Below are 21,531 nucleotides of genomic sequence, written 5' to 3' on the forward strand. Positions count from 1 at the left end.
CACTTTGTTTAGGTTGACTGGTTGTGCTGCCATGAGGACTACTTAGAATTAAGATTCCAGTTAGTCTTTCTGTCTTTTTTTTACTGTAGGCCTACTGCTCTAAAGTTAGCCCAGGTGAAAGAAGCCTCAACATACACCCCCCCCCCCCCCCAGGTGATCAAAAGAGGCGTGTTTAGTTTAGCTAGTTGAGGTGTCCGACTGAATATAAAGAGGAAGGATGGGAGGCTGAGCGCACAGGACGGACAGGTGAAGACAGGTGTGGCTTCAAGGTAAGATCATTCTGGCATTGATGCAAACAGACATTGATGCCACAATATGCCCTGCTTTTAAGATATGATGGGTTCTATTTTAACAAAACTAACGCAATGGTAAATCTAAGCGCTGGCGGTAGGGCTATACAGTAGGTTTGGGGGTGTGTCAGATACAGTGGGGCAAAAAAGTATTTAGTCAGCCACCAATTGTGCAAGTTCTCCCACTTAAAAAGATGAGAGAGGCCTGCAATTTTCATCATAGGTACACTTCAACTATGACAGAGAAAATGAGAAAAAAGAATCCGGAAAATCACATTGTGGGATTTTTAATGAATTTATTTGCAAATGATGGTGGAAAATAAGTATTTGGTCAATAACAAAAGTTTATATCAATACTTTGTTATATACCCGTTGTTGGCAATGACAGAGGTCAAACGTTTTCTGTAAGTCTTCACAAGGCTTTTCACACACTGTTGCTGGTATTTTGGCCCATTCCTCCATGCAGATCTCCTCTAGAGCAGTGATGTTTTGGGGCTGTTGCTGGGCAACATGGACTTTCAACTCCCTCCAAATATTTTCTATGGGGTTGAGATCTGGAGACTGGCTAGGCCACTCCAGGATCTTGAAATGCTTCTTACGAAGCCACTCCTTCATTGCTCGGGCGGTGTGTTTGGGATCATTGTCATGCTGAAAGACCCAGACACGTTTCATCTTCAATGCCCTTGCTGATGGAAGGAGGTTTTCACTCAAAATCTCACGATACATGGCCCCATTCATTCTTTCCTTTACACGGATCAGTCGTCCTGGTCCCTTTGCAGAAAAACTGCCCCAAAGCATGATGTTTCCACCCCCATGCTTCACAGTAGGTATGGTTTTTGTTGGATGCAACTCAGCATTCTTTGTCCTCCAAACACAACGATTTGAGTTTAATCTGACCATATGACATTGTCCCAATTTTCTTCTGGATCAACCAAATGCTCTCTAGCAAACTTCAGACGGAACTGGACATGTACTGGTTTAAGCAGGGGGACACGTCTGGCACTGCAGGATTTGAGTCCCTGGCGGCATAGTGTGTTACTGATGGTAGGCTTCGTTACTTTGGTCCCAGCTCTCTGCAGGTCATTCACTAGGTCACCCCCGTGTGGTTCTGGGATTTTTGCTCATCGTCCTTGTGATCATTTTGACCCCACGGGGTGAGATCTTGCGTGGAGCCCCAGATTGAGGGATAATTGCTCCCACAGTTGATTTCTTCAAACCAAGCTGCATACCTATTGCAGATTCAGTCTTCCCAGCCTGGTGCAGGTCTACAATTTTTTGTTTCTGGTGTCCTTTGACAGCTCTTTGGTCTTGGCCATAGTGGAGTTTGGAGTGTGACTGTTTGAGGTTGTGGACAGGTGTCTTTTATACTGATAACAAGTTCAAACGGGTGCCATTAATACAGGTAACGAGTGGAGGACAGAGGAGCCTCTTAAAGAAGAAGTTACAGGTCTGTGAGAGCCAGAAATCCTGCTTGTTTGTAGATGACCAAATACTTTTCTCCCACCATAATTTGCAAATAAATTATTTAAAAATCCTAGAAGGTGATTTTCTGGATTTCTTTTCCTAATTTTGTCTGTCATAGTTGAAGTGTACCTATGATGCAAATTACAAGCCTCTCTCATCTTTTTAAGTGGGAGAACTTGCACAATTGGTGGCTGACTAAATACCTTTTTGCCCCACTGTATACTGTATGTGTGCTATTTTTATTTTATGGGCGCAGATGCTGGCAGTGGTGTGAAAGGTCTGGGTTTTTATGAATAAACAAGTTGTGGGTGTGTCGAGGCTTGGTCCGTCAATGGCTGGCCAATCATTACATGCTCCATGGCTAAATATGTGGTTTCTTCCAATTACTTATTGTATCGTTTGTATTGCATTGTCATCGACTTCAATTTGAATGTTAGTCCATTATAGCCTAGTTCTTAAATTGCCTACCTCATATTTGAAAAATATGTTGAACATGTTTGTAGTCCACATTGTTCTAACTGCATTGCTTCAATATGGGGGGCACTCGGAGTCTGAGCAGGAGTGGGCGAACACAGGGGCCATGGAGGTTGGAGTGGGGATTTCATTTTTAAATTTAATTTGACCTTTATTTAACTTGGTAAGTCAGTTAAGAACAAATTCTTATTTACAATGACAGCCTACCCTGGCCAAACCCGTATGATGCTGGGCCAATTGTGCGCAGCCCTGTGGGACTCCCATTCATGGACGGATGTGATGCAGCCTGGTTTCAAACCAGGTACTGCAGTGACAGCCTCACTCTAGGCTCCTAAGAGGCTCCCGTGTGGTGGGTCACCAGGTGCACAGAGAATGTTTCGGGTTACCAGGTGCACAGAGTCTGTTTCGGGGTAACCAGCTGCACCGAGCATGTTTCGGGTTACCAGGTGCATGTGGTTCCTGACAGCGGAAATATAGACGTCTTAGTGTCTGGGAAGGGGTGCCCCGTTTCGCCTGGTGGGCAAGGTTATGGAGATGGCTGAGGCCCGGTCGGGATGCGAGGATGGGTGATGCCCAGTGAGATGTTGACCGGTGTCGACTGGGTTGTCAACCGGTTAGGGAGAGTAGGTGTGTAGGCCTGGAGGTCTGTATTTCCAGGGAGTAAGCTATACGTTCTCAGGTCCAGGGAGAGAGCAGGCAGGCAGGCAGGGAGTGTAGGCCTAGAGGTCTGGAGTCAGAGGTCACCAGGTCAATGGGGGCCTGGCTAGAGGCCCAAATTAATAGGCGTGTGAGTGACACTGTCCTTCAGGGGAACAGAGCAGGCAATTAATGTAAAATCGTGTGAGATTAAAATGGACTAACCAAAATGGACTAACATGTAAAAGGCTTGTCAGTTGATATTCTGAAAGTAGTTTGAGGGTTGTAGGTGACATGACCAGGGAACTATTGAAATGTAAAAAGTAAAAAAATGAATGTATAACCGTGTGAGATTAAATTTGACAAACAATAGGGTGTACAATATAGAAGGGTAGTCAGTGGACATTCTGAACCTTGGTTGAGTCCAGTAGGTCACATGACCAAGAAGCTTTTGAAATGAGAAAGTTTGAAAAATTAATCTAAAACATGTGACATGAAAATGGACAAACTAAAGGGTGTGCAATGTGTAGTCCCACCGAGTGTCCATTCTGAAACTTGTTTGAGGTCAGTAGGTCACATGACCAAGGAGCTTTGAAATTAGAAATATTGAAAAACATTGAAAATCAATGTAAAATCTTGTGAGATGAAAATGGACAAACTAAAAAGTGTGCAATATAGAAGGGTAGTCAGTGGACATTCTGAACCTTGTTTAAGGTCAGTAGGTCACATGACCGAGGAGCTATTGAAATTCAAATGTTTGCAAAATTAATCTAAAACATGTGACATGAAAATGGACAAACTAAAGGGTGTGCAATGTGTAGTCCCACCGAGTGTCCATTCTGAAACTTGTTTGAGGTCAGTAGGTCACATGACCAAGGAGCTTTGAAATTAGAAATATTGAAAAACATTGAAAATCAATGTAAAATCATTTGAGATGAAAATGGACAAACAAAAGGTTTTGCTACATATACGGCTACTCAGTGGATATTCTGAACGTAGCTTGAGGGTTGTAGGTAATAAGACTAAGGAGCCATTGAAATTCTGATCTCATGAGATGCAAATGGGCAAAAAAAGTATGTCCAACGTGTAGGCCCACTGAGTGTACATTATGAACCTTGTTTGAGGTGTTTGTTTTCATTTAATTTAATTTCACTTTTATTTAACTAGGTAAGCTCTCATTTACAACTGCGACCTGGCAAGATAAAGCAAAGTAGTGTGATACAACAACAAAACAGAATTACACATGGAATAAACAAGCATACAGTCAATAACACAAAATAAAAAATAGAAAAATAAAGTCTATAAACAGTGTGTGCAAATGGCGTGAGGAGGTAAGACAATAAATAGGCCAATAAATAGCGAAGTAACTACAGTTTAGCAAATTAACACTGGAGTGATAAATAGCAGATGATGATGTTCAAGTAGAAATGCTGGTGTGCAAAATAGCAGAAAAGTAAATAAAAACAATATGGGGATGAGGTAGGTAGATTGGGTGGGCTATTTACAGATGGGCTATGTACAGCTGCAGCGATCGGTTAGCTGCTCAGATAGCTGATGTTTAAAGTCTCCAGCTTCAGCGATTTTTCCAATTCGTTCCAGTCATTGGCAGAAGAGAACTGGAAGGAAAGGTGGCCAAAGGTGGTGATGTCTTTGGGGATGAGCAGTGAGATGTACCTGCTGGAGCACGTGCTACGGGTGGGTATTGTTATCGTGACCAGTGAGCTGAGCTAAGGCGGAGCTTTACTTAGCGTAGACTTATAGATGACCTGGAGCCAGTCGGTCTGGCGACGAGTATGTAGCGAGGGCCAGCCAACTAGAGCATACAGGTCGCAGTGGTGGGTGGAATAAGGGGCTTTGGTGACAAAACGGATGGCACTGTGATAGACTGCATCCAGTTTGCTGAGTAGAGTATTGGAAACTATTTTGTAAATGACATCGCCGAAGTCGAGGATCAGCAGGATAGTCAGTTTTACGAGGCTATGTTTGGCGGTGTGAGTGAAGGAGGCTTTTTTGCGAAATAGGAAGCCAATTCTAGATTTACATTTGGATTGGAGATGTTTAATATGAGTCTGGAAGGAGAGATTACAGTCTAGCCAGACACCTAGGCATTTGTAGTTGTCCACATATTCTAAGTCAATCGTCCAGAGTAGTGATGCTAGTCAGGCGGGCGGGTGCGGACAGCGAACGGTTTAAAAGCATGCATTTGGTTTTACTAGCTTTTAAGAGCAGTTTGAGGCCATGGAAGGAGTGTTGTATAGCATTGAAGCTCGTTTGGAGGTTAGTAACACAGTGTTCAAAGAAGGGCCAGATGTATACAGAATGGTATCGTCTGCGTATAGGTGGATCAGGGAATCACCCACAGCAAGAGCCAGAGGCTGCCAGAGGTCCGGACAACAGGCCCTCCGATTTGACACACTGAACTCTATTTGGCAAGTAGTTGCTGAACCAGGCGAGGCAGTCATTTGAGAAACCAAGGTTGTTTAGTCTGCCGATAACAATACGGTGATTGACAGAGTTGAAAGCCTTGGCCAGGTCAATGAAGACGGCTGCACAGTACTGTATTTTATTGATTGTGGTTATGATATTGTTTAGTAGCTTGAGCGTGGCTGATGTGCATCCGTGACCAGCTCGGAAACCGGACTGCACAGCGGAGAATGTACGGTGGGATTCTAAATGGTCAGTGATCCGTTAATTAACTTGGCTTTTGAAGACTTTAGAAAGGCAGAGCAGGATGGATAAAGGTCTATAACCGTTTGGGTCTAGAGTGTCACCCCCTTTGAACCATGCCCCAGGACTACCTGACATGATGACTCCTTGCTGTCCCCAGTCCACCTGGCCATGCTGCTGCTCCAGTTTCAACTGGCCTGGGCCCTAGGACCATGTCCCAGGACTACCTGACATGAGGACTCCTTGCTGTCCCCAGTCCACCTGGCCATGCTCCTGCTCCAGTTTCAACTGTTCTGCCTTACTATTATTCAACCATGCTGGTCATTTATGAACATTTGAACATCTTGGCCACGTTCTGTTATAATCTCCACCCGGCACAGCCAGAAGAGGACTGGCCACCCCACATATGCTCTCTCTAATTCTCTCTTTCTTTCTCTCTCTCGGAGGACCTGAGCCCTAGGACCGTGCCCCAGGACTACCTGACATGATGGCTCCTTGCTGTCCCCAGTCCACCTGACTGTGCTGCTGCTCCAGTTTCAACTGTTCTGCCTTATTATTATTTGACCATGCTGGTCATTTATGAACATTTGAACATCTTGGTCATGTTCTGTTATAATCTCTACCCGGCACAGCCAGAAGAGGACTGGCCACCCCACATAGCCCGGTTCCTCTCTAGGTTTCTTCCTAGGTTTTGGCCTTTCTAGGGAGTTTTTCCTAGCCACCGTGCTTTTACACCTGCATTGTTTGCTGTTTGGGGTTTTAGGCTGGGTTTCTGTACAGCACTTTGAGATATCAGCTGATGTACGAAGGGCTATATAAATAAATTTGATTTGATTTGATTTTGATCGCGGCAGCTATCCAATCTTTAGGGATCTCAGGCGATACGAAATAGAGGTTGAACAGACTGGTAATAGGGGTTGCAACAAACAACAAATATTGCAACAAAGATAATTTTAGAAAGAGAGGGTCCAGATTGTCTAGCCCAGCTGATTTGTACGGGTCCAGGTTTTGCAGCTCTTTCAGAACATCTGCTATATGGATTTGGGTGAAGGAGGAGCTAGGGAGGCTTGGGCAAGTAGCTGCGGGGGGTGCCAAGCTGTTTTTCGAGGTTGGGGTAGCTAGGAGGAAAGCATGGCCAGCCGTAGAGAAATGCTTGTTGAAATTCTCGATTATCGTGGATTTATCGGTGGTAACAGTGTTACCTAGCCTCAGTGCAGTGGGCAGCTGGGAGGAGGTGCTCTTATTCTCCATGGACTTTACAGTGTCCCAAAACCTTTTGGAGTTAAAGCTACAGGATGCAAATTTCTGTTTGAAAAAATGTAAATAAATAATTTAAAATAGTTTGAGATGTATACCGAAAAAAAAGTGTGTGCAATGCCATCGGGTTAGCTGGAACCCGATTTAAACGTTTTAGGAGTAATGGTTTAAGAGTTATTGAAATGTGAACATTTTGATTTGTCACTATTTTGACGGTCCCTCAGTGCTGTTTGTGGATGTAAGGAAAAATACAGGTGAATATGAGTTGAATATCCAATCTTGAATCTGTCTTTACCTCGGTATTATGAACTGCGGTACGGTTAATACCGGCTTTTTGTGGGTCTTAACTTCCCATTAGTGCTGTATGAAAATGGCACCTTTGTGTCAGTTTCAAAGGACACACCTCAAATATTGCCACCCCCCTCCCTAAGCACAAGTGAGCTGATGTTAGACAGCTAAATTTCTGTACCTGGCGTTCAGAATGGAAAATGCCAGTGTGCAAGTCTTTACTTAACGAAATTGCAAACTATAATGTCCGTTTGACACTTGCGCCTCCTTACCGTGAGCTGAAAATAGAGCCCAACATGTTTTAAGTGGTGCACATCTCATTTGTTTGGCCTGGCTAATACATTATTTGTTTGTTTTCAGGCTGCCTAGTAATTTACCAAGGTATGAATTGTATAGAGTGTGAGGTTGGGGAATCCAGTCATGTAAAATAATATTTTTAAATATGATTGCACTATGAAATATTTATAATTGCTCCCATCTGTCACTTGCACTTATGTTAGCTTTTTTCAAAAGCATCAGAACCAACCGAACATTTCAACTATAACAACATTCTCAGTAAAAGGTTCTAGAAACGTTTTAATTGCTATAATAACAAAATCATTTTAATGAATTGCATTTATATAGCTCCTTTCTGGATGCTTAAAGCGCTCGCTCACCTCATCCACCACCAATTTGTAGTACCCACATGGATGATGCAGGCAACCACTTGTGCCAGAACACTCAACACATATCAGATATCAGGTCGACAAGTGAGGAGTGATATATGCCAATTAGGAATGAGGGGGATTATATATATATATGCCATTTAGCAGACGCTTTTATCCAAAGCGACTTACAGTCATGTGTGCATACATTCTACGTATGGGTGGTCCCAGGGATTGAACCCACTACCCTGGCGTTACAAGCGCCATGCTCTACCAACTGAGCTACAGAAGGACCACATTATTACATGGCAATGATGGAAATGGGGCCAGGTTGATAATTTAGAGATTATGATGATGATGATGATGATAAAAATAATGAATAACGCAATAATCCACATTATAATTCACATTTCCTGTTGCTGCAGGATTATTTTCCTGCTGTCGCAAACTGGGTCAAATTAAGATCCTACATCTGTAGCCAGGACATCGGGTTAACACCCCTACTCACTATGACTATGAAATGTGGTTGTTTATCTACCTTAGTTGAATTACCTGACTAAGTTGCTCTAGATAAAATCGTCAACTAAAAATCTAAATTTGTGGGATGTTGAAATCAAGGCCAGGGCGGACTGACCAAATTTCAACCACATTTCAACATCCATGGCTCCATGGCTCTTCCGACGTCGGTCGGTGCATAGTGGTCTCTCTATTCATAATTTCCTATACCTCACTTTCAGATGAATCAACTTGTGGTTATCGTTGCGACACTCTTTGTCCCCACTACATATGGTGCTGCAGGCGGTTGTAAGTGATTAATCTATTATTTTGTTGGACTGTGACTCTTCTATCAATGTTGTGACTCTGCATAACTTTTTCCCTTCTTCAATTGTAACAGTGTGGTGTTACCATGATCCTAGTTGTGGTAAGTATTGATTTTACCCACTGATTACAGTGTAATTTCTACTCACAAATTGAAGTGATTGTGATAGCAGTGGATAATAGACTAGAGAATTGATTTATTAGCATATTATATGACCCTTATAAAACGATAGTACATTGACACCATGGTATGATTGATTCCATGTTAAGATGACACCACTTGGTCTGCCATTGTCACTGAACATTGCAATGGATCCCGTCAGTCTCCCATCAACATCGTCTCTGCATCAGCAGTGGGCGATGAAACCCTGACTGCCTTCACTTTCACTAAATACGGAGACAACTCCACAATGAACAAGATCAAGAACACTGGCAAAACTGGTGAGGAGAATGGATGGATGCCTTGCTTTCTCAATCCATGCACACAAAGTCCCACTTGAGGAAAATGTATGAACCAAACCAGGAACCCTTATGTGCAAAATGTAACCAATTCCTCTCCTATTGTTCCTCCTCTCTTTCTTTCAGTCAAAGTGACGCTCACGAGTGGTGTCCAGGTTACAGGTGGGGCACTGTCTGAGGCCTATGACAGCCTGCAGTTTCACCTCCACTGGGGGAATGGTACCTCTGTACCTGGGTCGGAGCACACAGTGGATGGAACACGCTACCCCATGGAGGTATGGAAAGGTTCAACACAACATTGCTGCGTTCTGATTCTCTAACCTTCTCCAGAATTATGCCCCCTCCCTTCCACACTCCCACTTCTTGGATTTGTGAAAGCATGGCTGGAAGGAATTTCCACCATATTCCAAACACTAATCCATTCCTTTTAAATTCATGCAGGGAACAGTGTATGCGTGCACTTCGGGAGAAGGGTTGAAATTCTGAATGTAGCCCATGTCACATAGGGTGACACTTCTCATACTGATGCACATATACCACACTGCAATGGGCCAATGTCAAGGTCTTCATTTAGCCTTAGTCCAGTCTGAATTATTCCCCTCCAGCCAAACTGCATCCCTGCCCCTTGGTTTACTATAAATCTGACAGATGGGGAAACGTAACCTCTCTCAAATTAATAAATGGTGCAATAGTCCACTGTTGTACTGAGGCATTTATACGGTCCTTTCCTCAAGAATCGAAGCATATATATATCATTAAATGACATTTATTTTGAACAGCTGTAAGTATGGCAGATTGTAGTCTACCTTTTTAAATGAATCATTCCAATATTTTAATTTTCCAATCGATTCAGATAACTTTTATAGATCATCTTTTATGCTTCACCTTTCAGATGCACATAGTAAATGCCAAGTCTTCGCTCAATGGCAATACGACCGCGGCCGTTGCAGACGACACGGGACTCGCTGTTCTTGGCTTCTTCATAAAGGCGAGTGGATGGTTTAACCTTCCTAGAAATGGCATCCATTTTTCCACTGTAGATTGGGCATTTCAGTGTTTTATTTCTGTTTTTGTTTATAAAGTCAATCTTGTTCCATAAAGGCCATGCCGAGTAATGTGACTGGTTCACCAGCAGCCTGGAATACTCTGACATCATACTTGGCCAACATCACACTAAAAGGTTTGGAAGAGGATTTGGGTTGAATTTTTCTTTTTGAATTCAACATTTGTATTTTTCTTGTTCCATTTCAGTACCATATTATTTTGGTATATGTTTTATTTCTCTCTTCCTCCAGATGAGTATATAAACATTACTCATGATGCTTTTTCATTGGATGAGCTCCTGGAAGGGGTGGACCGCACTAAATACTACCGTTACCTTGGATCCCTGACCACTCCAAACTGCAATGAGGCTGTGGTGTGGACCGTGTTCAAGGACCCCATCAAAGTCAGCCAGGATTTGGTGAGTTTGTGCAACAATTTCACAATAAACTGAATACAATTTCTACTTACCAGGAAATAAACATAGCTCCGACAAGAAACATGGACTGTATTCAAATATCTTCAAGTGCAGGATCCATTCCATATCCATTCTGCTTTTGAAATATTATCACAGTAATGATTCCGAAATAATACCGGCCTGAGGAAAGACACATGGAACAAGGGGTTAATATGGTAATCAGGGCGAGCTGTAATCTATAACAAACCTTGTTCAGTCTCCTCAGGACGTTGACTGGCCCCACAAACCGCGGACCCAGCTTCTGGCAGGGCAGGTGGAGGGTCGAGAGCCAGACCCGGTCCCCCCGCGCGAACACCGGGGCCTCACTGCGGTGGCGGTCGGCGCTCTCCTTCTGCCACCTGATGGCCCATTGCAGGTGCACATGGGCAGCGTCCCTTGTCTCCTCCGAGCACCGAAACCACTCATCCCCTGCAGTTGCTTCGATCTGGCTCTGATGCCACGGTGCCAGAACCGGCTGATAACCTAGTACGCATTGGAAAGGAGATAGGTTAGTGGAGGAGTGGCGGAGTGAGTTCTGGGCCATCTTTAGCGAGGGGATGAAACCGCCCACTCCATCGGCCAGTCTTGGCAATAGGACCGCAGATACCTACCCACATCCTGGTTAATTCTCTCCACCTGCCCGTTACTCTCGTGGTGAAAACATGAGGTGAGGCTGACCGAGACCCCCAGACATTCCATAAATGCCCTTCAAAACCTGAACGTGAACTGGGGACCCCGATCATAACTATATCCTCAGGCACCCCGTAGTGTCGGAAGACGTGGGTGAACAGGGCCTCCGCAGTTTGTAGGACCGTAGGAAGACTGGGCAAAGGAAGGAGATGGAAGGACTTAGAAAACCGATCCACAACGACCAGGATCGTGGTGTTTTCTTGTGACGGAGGAAGATCCGTCAAGATATTCACTGATAGGTGTGACCATGACCGTTGTGGAACGGGTAGGGGTTGTAATTTCCCTCGGGGCAGGTGTCTAGGTGCCTTGCAATGGGCGCACACAGAGCAGGAGGAAACACAAACCCTCACGTCCTTAGCCAGGGTAGACCACCAGTACTTCCCACTAACACAGGGCACTTTCCGACCGATGCCAGGATGACCAGAGGAGGTTGACGTGTGGGCCTAATATATGAAACGGTCGCGGACAGCAGACGGAACGTACAGACATCCAACTGGACGGGCTCTGTACGTAATGCCCGCTCAATGTCCGCGTCCACCTCCCACACCACCGGTGCCACCAGGCAAGAAGCCGGAAGTATGGTGGTGGGATCCGTGGACTGCTCCTCTGTGTCATACATCCGGCAAAGTGCGTCTGCCTTAGCGTTCTGGGAACCTGGTATGTAGAGGATAGGGTGAAAACAAAAAGGGTGAAAAACATAGCCCACCCTGCCTGGCGAGGGTTCATTCTCCTTGCCGCCCGGATGTACTCCAGATTGCGGTGATCAGTCCAAATGAGAAAAGGGTGTTTAGCTCCCTCAAGCCAATGCCTCCACACCTTCAGAGCCTTGACGACAGCCAACAACTCCCGGTCCCCCACATCATAGTTACGCTCCGCCGAGCTGAGCTTTTTCGAAAAGAAAGCACAGGGGCAGAGTTTTTGTGGCGTAACCGAGCGCTGAGACAGCACAGCTCCTATCCCAGCCTCGGACGCGTCCACCTCCACTATAAATGCCAAGGAGGGGTCAGGATGAGCCAGCATGGGAGCCGAGGTAAACAGAGCCTTTAGGTGACCAATAGCCCTGTCTGCCCCAGCTGACCACTGCAGTCACATCGGTCCCCCCTTCAGCAATGAGGTAATGGGTGCCTCTACTTGACCAAAGCCCCGGATAAACCTCCAGTAGTAGTTGGCAAACCCTAACAACCTATGCACCTCCTTTACCGTGGTTGGAGTCGGCCAATTACGCACGACTGAAATGCGGTCATTTTCCATCTCCACCCCTGATGCGGCAAGGCGGTACCCTAGGAAAGAGACGGACTGTTGGAAGAACAGAAATTTCTCAGCCTTGACGTACAGGTCATACTCCAACAGTCGACCAAGCACCCTGCACACCAGGGACAGATGCTCGATGCATGTAGCGGAGTATATCAGAATGTCAACGAAGACTGCGGGAGCATTCATCAACCCGTACGGCATGACATAGTCATAGTCAATTGACCTCGATAGTCAATACATCGGCGTAAGCCTCCATTCTTCTTCTTCACAAAAAAGAAACTTGAGGAGGCAGGTGAAGTAGAAGGCCGAATGTATCCCTGCCCCAGAAATTCGGAGACATATGTTTCCATAGCCGCCGTCTCCTCTTGTGACAGAGGATACAAGTGACTCCTGGGAAGTGCTGCGTCTACCAGGAGATGTATTGCACAATCCCCCATTGATGGGCTGGTAGTTGAGTCGCCTTTGTCTTACAGAAGGCGAGAGCCAAATCGGCATATTCAGAGAGGATGTGCACGGTGGAGACCTGGTTTGGACTTTCCACCGTAGTTGCACCTATGGAAACACCTACACATCTCCCTGAGCACTTACGTGACCATCCCTTGAGAGCCCTCTGTTTCCACGAAGTAGTGGGGCCATGATAGGCCAACCAGGGTAGGCCCAGCACCACGGGAAATGCAGGAGAATCAATAAGGAAGAGACTAATTCTCTCCTTATGACCCTCCTGCGTTATCATGCATAAGGGAGCGGTGGTCTCCCTAATCAGCCCTGACCCTAATGTCCGACTATCTAAGGCATGCACAGGGAAGGGCATATCAACAGGAACAGTAAACTATGTGCAAATGAACGATCAATAAAGTTCCCAGCTGCGCCTGAATCTACTAGCGCCATATACTGGGAATGCAGGGAAAACTCAGGAAATTATATGAACACAAGCATGTGAGCAACAGGGAGCTCTGGTTGAGTCGGGTGCCTACTCACCTGGGATGATCCAACAGTGCCCTGCCTGCTACCTCGACTCCCTGCAGAACCTCCCCAGAAACGACCAGCAGTGTGTACTCTGCGGCCACAGGTGGTGCAGGGAATGTCCCCCCTCTGGTCCCCCTCAGAGCAGCACCTCCTAGCTCCATAGGTGTCGGATCGGAGGTGCTGGGGGATGGAACTGACGGACCCCGATCCAGACCTCCACGGGAGGCCAACAGGTTATCCAGCCGGATGGATAGGTCCACCAGCTGGTCAAATGTAAGGGTGGTGTCTCTGCAGGCTAGCTCCCGATTAACGTCCTTGCGTAGACTACACCTGTAGTGGTCGATCAGGGCCCGCTCATACATCCCGTGCCGGCGGCCAGAGTTCGAAGTCCAGTGCAAAGTCTTGTGTGCTCCTCATCCTCTGTCTAAGATGAAACAAGCGATCCCCCGCCGCTCTTCCTTCAAGTGGATGATCGAAAACCGCCCGGATACGGCGGGTGAAATCCTCATAGTTGTCCAACATCGCTCCTTCCTTTCCCCAGACGGTGTTGGCCCAATTCAAGCGCTTTCCCAGATACACAGGAGATGAGGGTGTTTACACCCTCGCATCCCAAAGGAGCCGGGTGGACGGTTGCCAGGTAGAGCTCCAGCTGGACAAGGAACCTCTGGCACCCAGCAGCCATCCCGTCATATTCCCTCGGGAGCTCGAGCCGAATCCCACTGGGTTCAGGTGAAGGAGGGGTGGACAGCGGTGTGGCTTGTTGTGGGAGCTGGGGTGATGATGATGGGGTTGCTGGAAAACCCCCTCTCTCCCATCGCTCCATAGTTTGCAGCACGTGATCCATGGCTGTGCCGAGACTTCGCAACATAGTTGCGTGCTGCTGGACGCTCTCCTCCACAGGTATAGGAAGGCCGTGTGCACCTGCTGACTCCATTAGGTCGGGTGTGTGTTTCTGTCAAATGTCTAGGTGATGCTGGTAAGGCGGAGTCAGGCTCAGGACACAGAGATGAGTAATACCGGAACTTTACTTAAAAACAATGTTCCATGAAGGAGACAAAATAATCCAGTACACAAAACGAGACAACTTGGCAATAACAAACACGCACAAAATCAAGGGGGAAACCAGAGGGTTAAAGAGTGGAACAATGATTATGGAATGGAAACCAGGTGTGTACAATGAAGACAAAACAAATGGAAAATTAAACGTGGATCGGTGGCGACTAGAAAACCAGTGACGTCGACCACCAAACGCCACCCGAACAAGGGGAGGGACCAACTTCGGCTGAAGTAGTGACAGGGTCAAACGTTTCAGGTAGCCTTCCACAAGCTTTCCACAATATGTTGGGTGAATTTTGGCCCATTCCTCCCGACAAAGCTGTAACTGATTCAGGTTTGTAGGCCTCCTTGCTCGCACACACTTTTTCAGTTCTGCCCCAAAACGTTCTATGGTATTGAGGTCAGGGCTTTGTGATAGCCTCTCCAATACCTTGACTTTGTTGTCCTTAAGCCATTTCGCCACAATTTTGAAAGTATGCTTGGGGTCATTGTCCATTTGGAAGACCCATTTGCGACCAAGCTTTAACTTCCTGACTGATGTCTTGAGATGTTGCTTCAATATATATCAACATAATTTTCCTTCCGCATGATGCCATCTATTTTGTGAAGTGCATCAGTCCCTCCTGCAGAAAATCACCCCCACAACATGCTGCTGCCACCCCCGTGCTTCATGGCTGGGATGGTGTTCTTTAGCTTGCAAGCATCCCCCTTTTTCCTCCAAACATAACGATGGTCATCATGGCCAAACAGTTCTATTTTTGTTCCATCAGACCAGAGGACATTTCTCCAAAAAGTACGATCATGTGCAGTTGCAAACCACAGTCAGGCTTTTTTATGGCGGTTTTGGAGCAGTGGCTTCTTCCTTGCTGAGCGGCCTTTCAGTTTATATCGATATAGGACTCGTTTTACTGTGGATATAGATACTTTTGTCACGGTTTCCAAACAGCTTCTTTGCTGTTGTTCTGGGATTGACTTGCACTTTTTGCACCAAAGTATGTTCATCTTTAGGAGACATTAGGTGTCTCCTTCCTGAGCGGTGTGACGGCTGCGTGGTCCCATGGTGTTTACACTTGCGTACTATTGTTTGTACAGATGAACATGGCACCATCAGGCGTTGCTCCAAGGATGAACCAGAATTGTGGAGGTCTACACTTTTGTAGGTATTGGGTGTTTTCTACCACGATGTTAAGCAGAGACACTGAGTTTGAAGGTAGGTCTTGAAATACATCCATAGGTACGCCTCCAATTGACTCAAATCATGTCAATTAGCCTATCAGAAGCTTCCAAAGCCATGACATAATCTTCTGGAATTTTCCAAGCTGTTTAATTTTTATTTTACTAGGCAAGTCAGTAAAGAACAAATTATTATGTTCAAAGACAGCCGAGGAACAGTGGGTTAACTACATTGTTCAGGAGCAGAATGACAGTATTGTATCTGGTCAGCTCGGGATTCAAACTTGTAACCTTTCAGTTACTAATCCAATGCGCTAAGCACTAGGCTCCCCTGCAGCCCCAAAGGCACAATCAACCAAGTCTTTGTAAATTTTTGTCCCACTGGAATTGTGATGCTTTGAATTATAAGTTAAATAATGGAAACATTACTTGTGTCATGCACAAAGTAGACGTCCTCACCGACTTGCCAAAACTATAGTTTGTTAACAAGAAATGTGTGGAGTGGTTGAACAAGGAGTTTTAATGACTCCAACCTAAGTGTCTGTAAACTTCTGACTTCAACTGTATATATCCTGTATCTTCATTTTGAGCCAGTTTCAAACAGCAGGTTAATAATCCTGCAGCAACAGGAAATATGAATTATGTTGATTATACTTTTTGGATATTTTTTTACAGGGGTTGCTACATTTTTCATTAGGGAATGTCAAGTCTGAAATGAAAATCACAAACTTTAGAAAAGCTTTTTAAACCTTGAATACAGTAGAAGCAACAACAGGATGATCAAATTAAGATATCACAATCTGTACATATATTTCAGTAATTTGTCATTTTTATTCAACTTTTAACCAGAATGCAGTGACATGCCTCAAAGTTGTTTTTGTGATATATGTATATATTTACTTGGAGAGCAGTTATCTCAAAGTTTAGTTGATTTCACATTACTTGGCAGCTCAACTGAAATTAGATGTTGAGCTGACGTTTGTGCCCAGTGGGTAAAGCCATTGGGCCAGCCTGATGTCACACTTATGTCTATGATCCCAGTAATTCATTAACCTTCTCTACTCAGATTGATCTCTTCAGCACAACAGTGCACATTGACCACAACTCCACCTCTGACTTGATGACCAACGTCTTCAGGAACATCCAGCCTGTCAACGACTGGGTGGTGACGACCCAGGGCCATCCAGCGTCGGGAGCCTCCACAATGTGCTCCTCTCTGGGCCTAATGGCCCTGGCCTGGATGCTGCTGAGGGTTTAGTGACGGCTAGTAACGCCTCACCTGAAGTGCACTACCATACATACATCGATTACCAACGGGGTTCACTTTGATCCAAGGAGAAACTATTTGTTAAAGCAACAATTATAGAAAAATATCAACTTATTTATTATCCAAACATCATTAGACATGTAATTAATCTGAAAAAGAAAAATGACCGAAACAGACTTATTTTAACAAAATTACAGTACATTTTAATGTACCGTATAATGAAAAAATATGTAATGTGCATTTCTTTTCCAAAATTCAACCCACAATACTAAGAAGCTAATTGACCATAATTTGATTAAAGTATCATTTAGTTTTCTGAACTTTGAAGTAAATATTAATGCTGTCATATTTATGTAGTTAAAGCCACTGCCATTTAAAGAGACAGTACATCAGTTCACTTCAAAACGTGATTCTGAGAGCCAACTTTTTGGATGACTTTATTGGAAGATTTTTATATGCACAAAATAAGGTCATTTTGGTTTTGTACACAGTCTTATGATACGTGGTATAGAAAAGTATAATCTTAGGTGAGTACGTGGATAGCTATATCTAGGCAGTTGATCTGTCTTACTGGTCAAAATAATTGTTACAGGTCCCCCTCCGCCCTCTGGTGGTATGAATAACTTGTAATTAAAGAATGTCGACAGAAAAACCTTGATAAAAAATGATTCCTATTTATCAAATTACAATAGGCGGAATTGTGTGTTTTGGGCTGGGTTCAAATCAGTTACTGAGGATTAAAGGGATGTTGACATGGTGTCTGCCTTAGAATGACAAGACAATTGATGAACATTGACAAACGGCCATTCCTTTAGTCAATGCAGTTTTACCAGTTGTCGTGAAAGGTCATTGTATGTCAACAGCAGTATAGAAGAATGAGGGCGGTGGTAGACTTAGGTGGTATACCTGAATGCATGTCTCAGTGTGCCTACATTACTTTTCCACATGTACACTATTGCCTCAATGAATTCTGTATATTTAGTAACGCTGAATTTGTAACCAGGTGGGAGGTGGGAACTTACCAGTTGTGAAGTAGTAAATACCATTTAGATGAATTCATGTCCTTTGAACTCATTGAAAAATCCCAATTGGCAAATGGCCAACCATCTGTGTCAACCAACAAATTGTAAACAAATTATAGAGTAAAAAAAGAAACATTAATAGATTGCTTTTTGTTGTTATATTTTACATGACTCCTTCATGCTTTGTTGAATATGAACTTTCTTGGTTACCCAACGGTGGGACAGACTGTTTGTCTGCTTATTACCTACAATTGATCAATTGAAAGTTAGTTACTTTAAGGAGCAGTTCACTCTCTGTGGGTCTAACCCCAAGAAGTTCTGGAAAATGGTTAAAGACCTGGAGAATAAACCCTCCTCCTCACAGCTGCCCATGTCACTTAAAGTTGATGATGTGGTTGTTACTGACAAGAAGCACATGGCTGAGCTTTTTATTCACCACTTCATTAAGTCAGGTCTACTATTTGACTCAGCCATGCTTCCTCGCCCGTCCAACAATTTGTCATCTCCTTCCCCTTCTAATGTGACCAGCCCCGATACTGCTCCCTTTTTTCCCCCTGCTCCGCTACAAAGTCCCTCCCTGCAGGAGGTCACTGAGTCCGAGGTGCTAAAGGAGCTCCTTACACTTGGCCCTAAAAAACATCTGGGTCAGATGGTTTAGACCCTTTTTTCTTAAGGTTGCTGCCCTTATAATCTGCAAGCCTATATCTGACCTTTGAAACCTGTCTCTCCTCTCTGGGGAAGTTCCCATTGCTTGAAAGGCAGCCATACCCCTCTCCCCACAGGTTTGATTACTGCCTCTGAGGGTTTAGAGATTGAGGTAGTTACCTCATACAAGTACCTGGGAGTAAGGCTTGACGGTACACTGTCCTTCTCTCAGTACATATCAAATCTGCAGTCTAAAGTTAAAACTAGACTTGGTTTCCTCTATCGTAATCATTCCTCGTTCACCCCAGCTGCCAAACTAACCCTGATTCAGATGACCATCCTACCCATGCTAGATTACGGAGAAATACTTTATAGATCGGTAGGTAAGGGTGCTCTAGAGCGACTAGATGTTCTTTACCATTCGGTCATCAGATTTGCTACCAATGCTCCTTATAGGACACATCACAACACTCTATACACTTCTGTAAACTGGTCTTTCTGTATACCAGTCGGCAACCCTCACTGGTTGATGCTTATTTATAAAAACCCTCTTAGGCCGCACTCAACCCTATCTGAGATATCTACTGCAGCCCTCATCCTCCACATACAACACCCATTCTTCCAGTCACATTCTGTTAAAGGTCCCCAAAGCTCTCACATCCCTGGGTCGCTCTCCTTTTCAGTTCGCTGCAGCTAGCGACTGGAACGAGCTGTAAAAAACACTCAAACTGGACAGTTTTTATCTCAATCTCTTCATTCAAAGACTCAATCATGGACAATATCAATATTGTTGTTGTGTTGCTAATTATCATAGGGCGGCAGGTAGCCTAGTGGTTAGATCGTTGGGCTAGTAACAGGAAGGTTGCAAGATAAAATCTTTGAGCTGACAAGGTGCAAATCTGTCGTTCTGCCCCTGAACAAGGCAGTTAGCCCACTGTTCCTAGGCCATCATTGAAAATAAGAATTTGTTCTTATCTGACTTGCCTGGTAAAAAAATGTACACTCTTACTGACAGTTGTGTCTGCTTTGTGCAATGTATTGTTGTATCTACCTTCTTGCCCTTTGTGCTGTTGTCTGTGCCCAATGTTTGTACCCTGTGTTGTGCTGCTACAATGTTGTGCTGCCATGTTGTGTTTTTACCATGTTGTGTTGCTGCCATGCTATGTTGTTGTCTTAGGTCTCACTTTCTGTAGAGTTGTGTTGTTTCTTTTGTTGTGATGTGTGTTTTGTCCTATATTTTTATTTAATATATTTTTATTTTTAATACCAGCATCCGTCCCCGCAGGAGGCCCTTAGCTTTTTGGTAGGCCGTCATTGTAAATAAGAATTTGTTCTTAACTGACTTGCCTAGTTAAATAAAGGTTAAATAAATACATAAAACATATGCTGTTATAGAAGTAATTTCCTTAGTGTCCTATATTTTTATTTAATATATTTTTATTTTTAATACCAGCATCCGTCCCCGCAGGAGGCCCTTAGCTTTTTGGTAGGCCGTCATTGTAAATAAGAATTTGTTCTTAACTGACTTGCCTAGTTAAATAAAGGTTAAATAAATACATAAAACATATGCTGTTATAGAAGTAATTTCCTTAGTAGGTGACATCAGAGGTCAGCAAGTGGTAGAATTTGGATCTCAGGGATGATGACATTCCCACTAGTTGGAGGGCCATTCTAGTTGGTTTTCCTCAGTTGTATGTGGTTCATTCGCACTTTCCACTTGGTTACGAAAACAGCATTAGTGAGGTACTGTTATCATTTCCTTCAGACTCTCCTCCTTTTTATGTGAATCATTAATCAACCCTGAAATTGCAGAGCGCCAAATTCAAATGGCATAAATAGTAATAATAATCATTCATGAAAATACAAGTGTTATACATCAGTTAAAAGCTTAACTTCTTCTTAATCCAGCCTCCTTGTCAGATTTCAAAAAGGCTTTACGGCGAAAGCATACCATGCGATTATCCGAGGACAACGCCCCTCATACAAAATCATTACAAACATTTTCCAAACAAGCAGAGGCATCACGAAAGTCAGCAATAGCGATGAAATAAATCTCTTACCTTTGAAGATCTTCCTCTGTTTGCAATCACAAGGGTCCCAGCTACATAACACATGGTCCTTTTGTTCGATAAAGTCCCTCTTTATATCCCAAAAAAGTCAGTTTAGTTGGCACGCTTGACTCAGTAATCCACCGTTTTCCCTCGTTTAAAATGCATACAAATGAATCCCGAAAGTTACCAATAAACTTTGTTCAAACAAGTCAAACAACGTTTCTAATCAATCCTCAGGTAGCCTAATATGTAAATAAACAATCAAATTTAAGACAGAGAAATGTATGTTCATTACCGGAGATAAATAATGAAGTGAAAAAAAGTGAAAAAAACAGCCTGAAACTCTTTCTAAAGACTGTTGACATCTACTGGAAGCCCTAGGAACTGCAATCTGGGAGGTATCCCATTGATTTTCCCATAGACATGCATTTTAAGTGGTGTCACTTCCCAAAAATATTTTTTATGGATGGATTCTCCTCGGGTTTTCACCTGCTTTATCAGTTCTGTTATAACCACAGTCATTATTTTATCAGTTTTGGAAAGTTTTGAGTGTTTTCTATCCAATACTACCAATTATATGCATATCCTAGCTTCTGGGCCTGAGTAACAGGCAGTTTACTTTGGGCACCTCATTCATCCAAACTTCCGAATACTGCCTCCTATCCCTAAGAAGTTTTTAATAGAACTGTGTAAAGGTAGGAGATTGACAAAATAGTATGTTGAATAACTATCCTTGCATACAAAGGAATTATTAAACAAGTGTTAAACAAGGAGTATAAAGTATATACTGGGGTAGAGGAGTATAATTTACAGAGAAATATAGCTATATTATATGGTTGAAATAAATATATGCTATTGGAATAAATAACGGTAATAGACACATAAAGGACAGTACGGTAGTATGGTTTATA

At 43.9% G+C, this 21,531-nt stretch overlaps 1 protein-coding gene across 1 annotated transcript; it reads left to right on the forward strand.

Annotated features, from left to right (window-relative positions):
• Positions 1 to 212: 212 nt before the first annotated feature.
• On the forward strand, positions 213 to 18,088 carry LOC124009217 (carbonic anhydrase 4-like). The gene is made up of 9 exons (XM_046320783.1): positions 213 to 269; positions 8,458 to 8,524; positions 8,616 to 8,642; positions 8,810 to 8,980; positions 9,125 to 9,273; positions 9,891 to 9,986; positions 10,100 to 10,178; positions 10,294 to 10,460; positions 16,702 to 18,088. The coding sequence occupies exons 2-9, from the start codon at positions 8,458 to 8,460 to the stop codon at positions 16,891 to 16,893; spliced, it is 948 nt and encodes a 315-aa protein (XP_046176739.1). The 5' UTR covers positions 213 to 269; the 3' UTR covers positions 16,894 to 18,088.
• The last annotated feature ends 3,443 nt before the right edge of the window (positions 18,089 to 21,531 follow it).

The sequence above is a fragment of the Oncorhynchus gorbuscha genome, linkage group LG22, assembly GCF_021184085.1.
Source record: "Oncorhynchus gorbuscha isolate QuinsamMale2020 ecotype Even-year linkage group LG22, OgorEven_v1.0, whole genome shotgun sequence".
In the NCBI taxonomy this organism is placed as follows: Eukaryota; Metazoa; Chordata; class Actinopteri; order Salmoniformes; family Salmonidae; genus Oncorhynchus; species Oncorhynchus gorbuscha.

Excerpts from the sequence above, each read along its gene's own strand:
- LOC124009217 (XM_046320783.1), top strand. The coding sequence starts at position 8,458 with ATGAATCAACTTGTGGTTATCGTTGCGACACTCTTTGTCCCCACTACA. Across the intron at positions 8,525-8,615 it reads ATATGGTGCTGCAGGCGGTT|TGTGGTGTTACCATGATCCT; the intron begins GTAAGTGATTAA and ends CAATTGTAACAG. Across the intron at positions 8,643-8,809 it reads TTACCATGATCCTAGTTGTG|ATGACACCACTTGGTCTGCC; the intron begins GTAAGTATTGAT and ends TTCCATGTTAAG.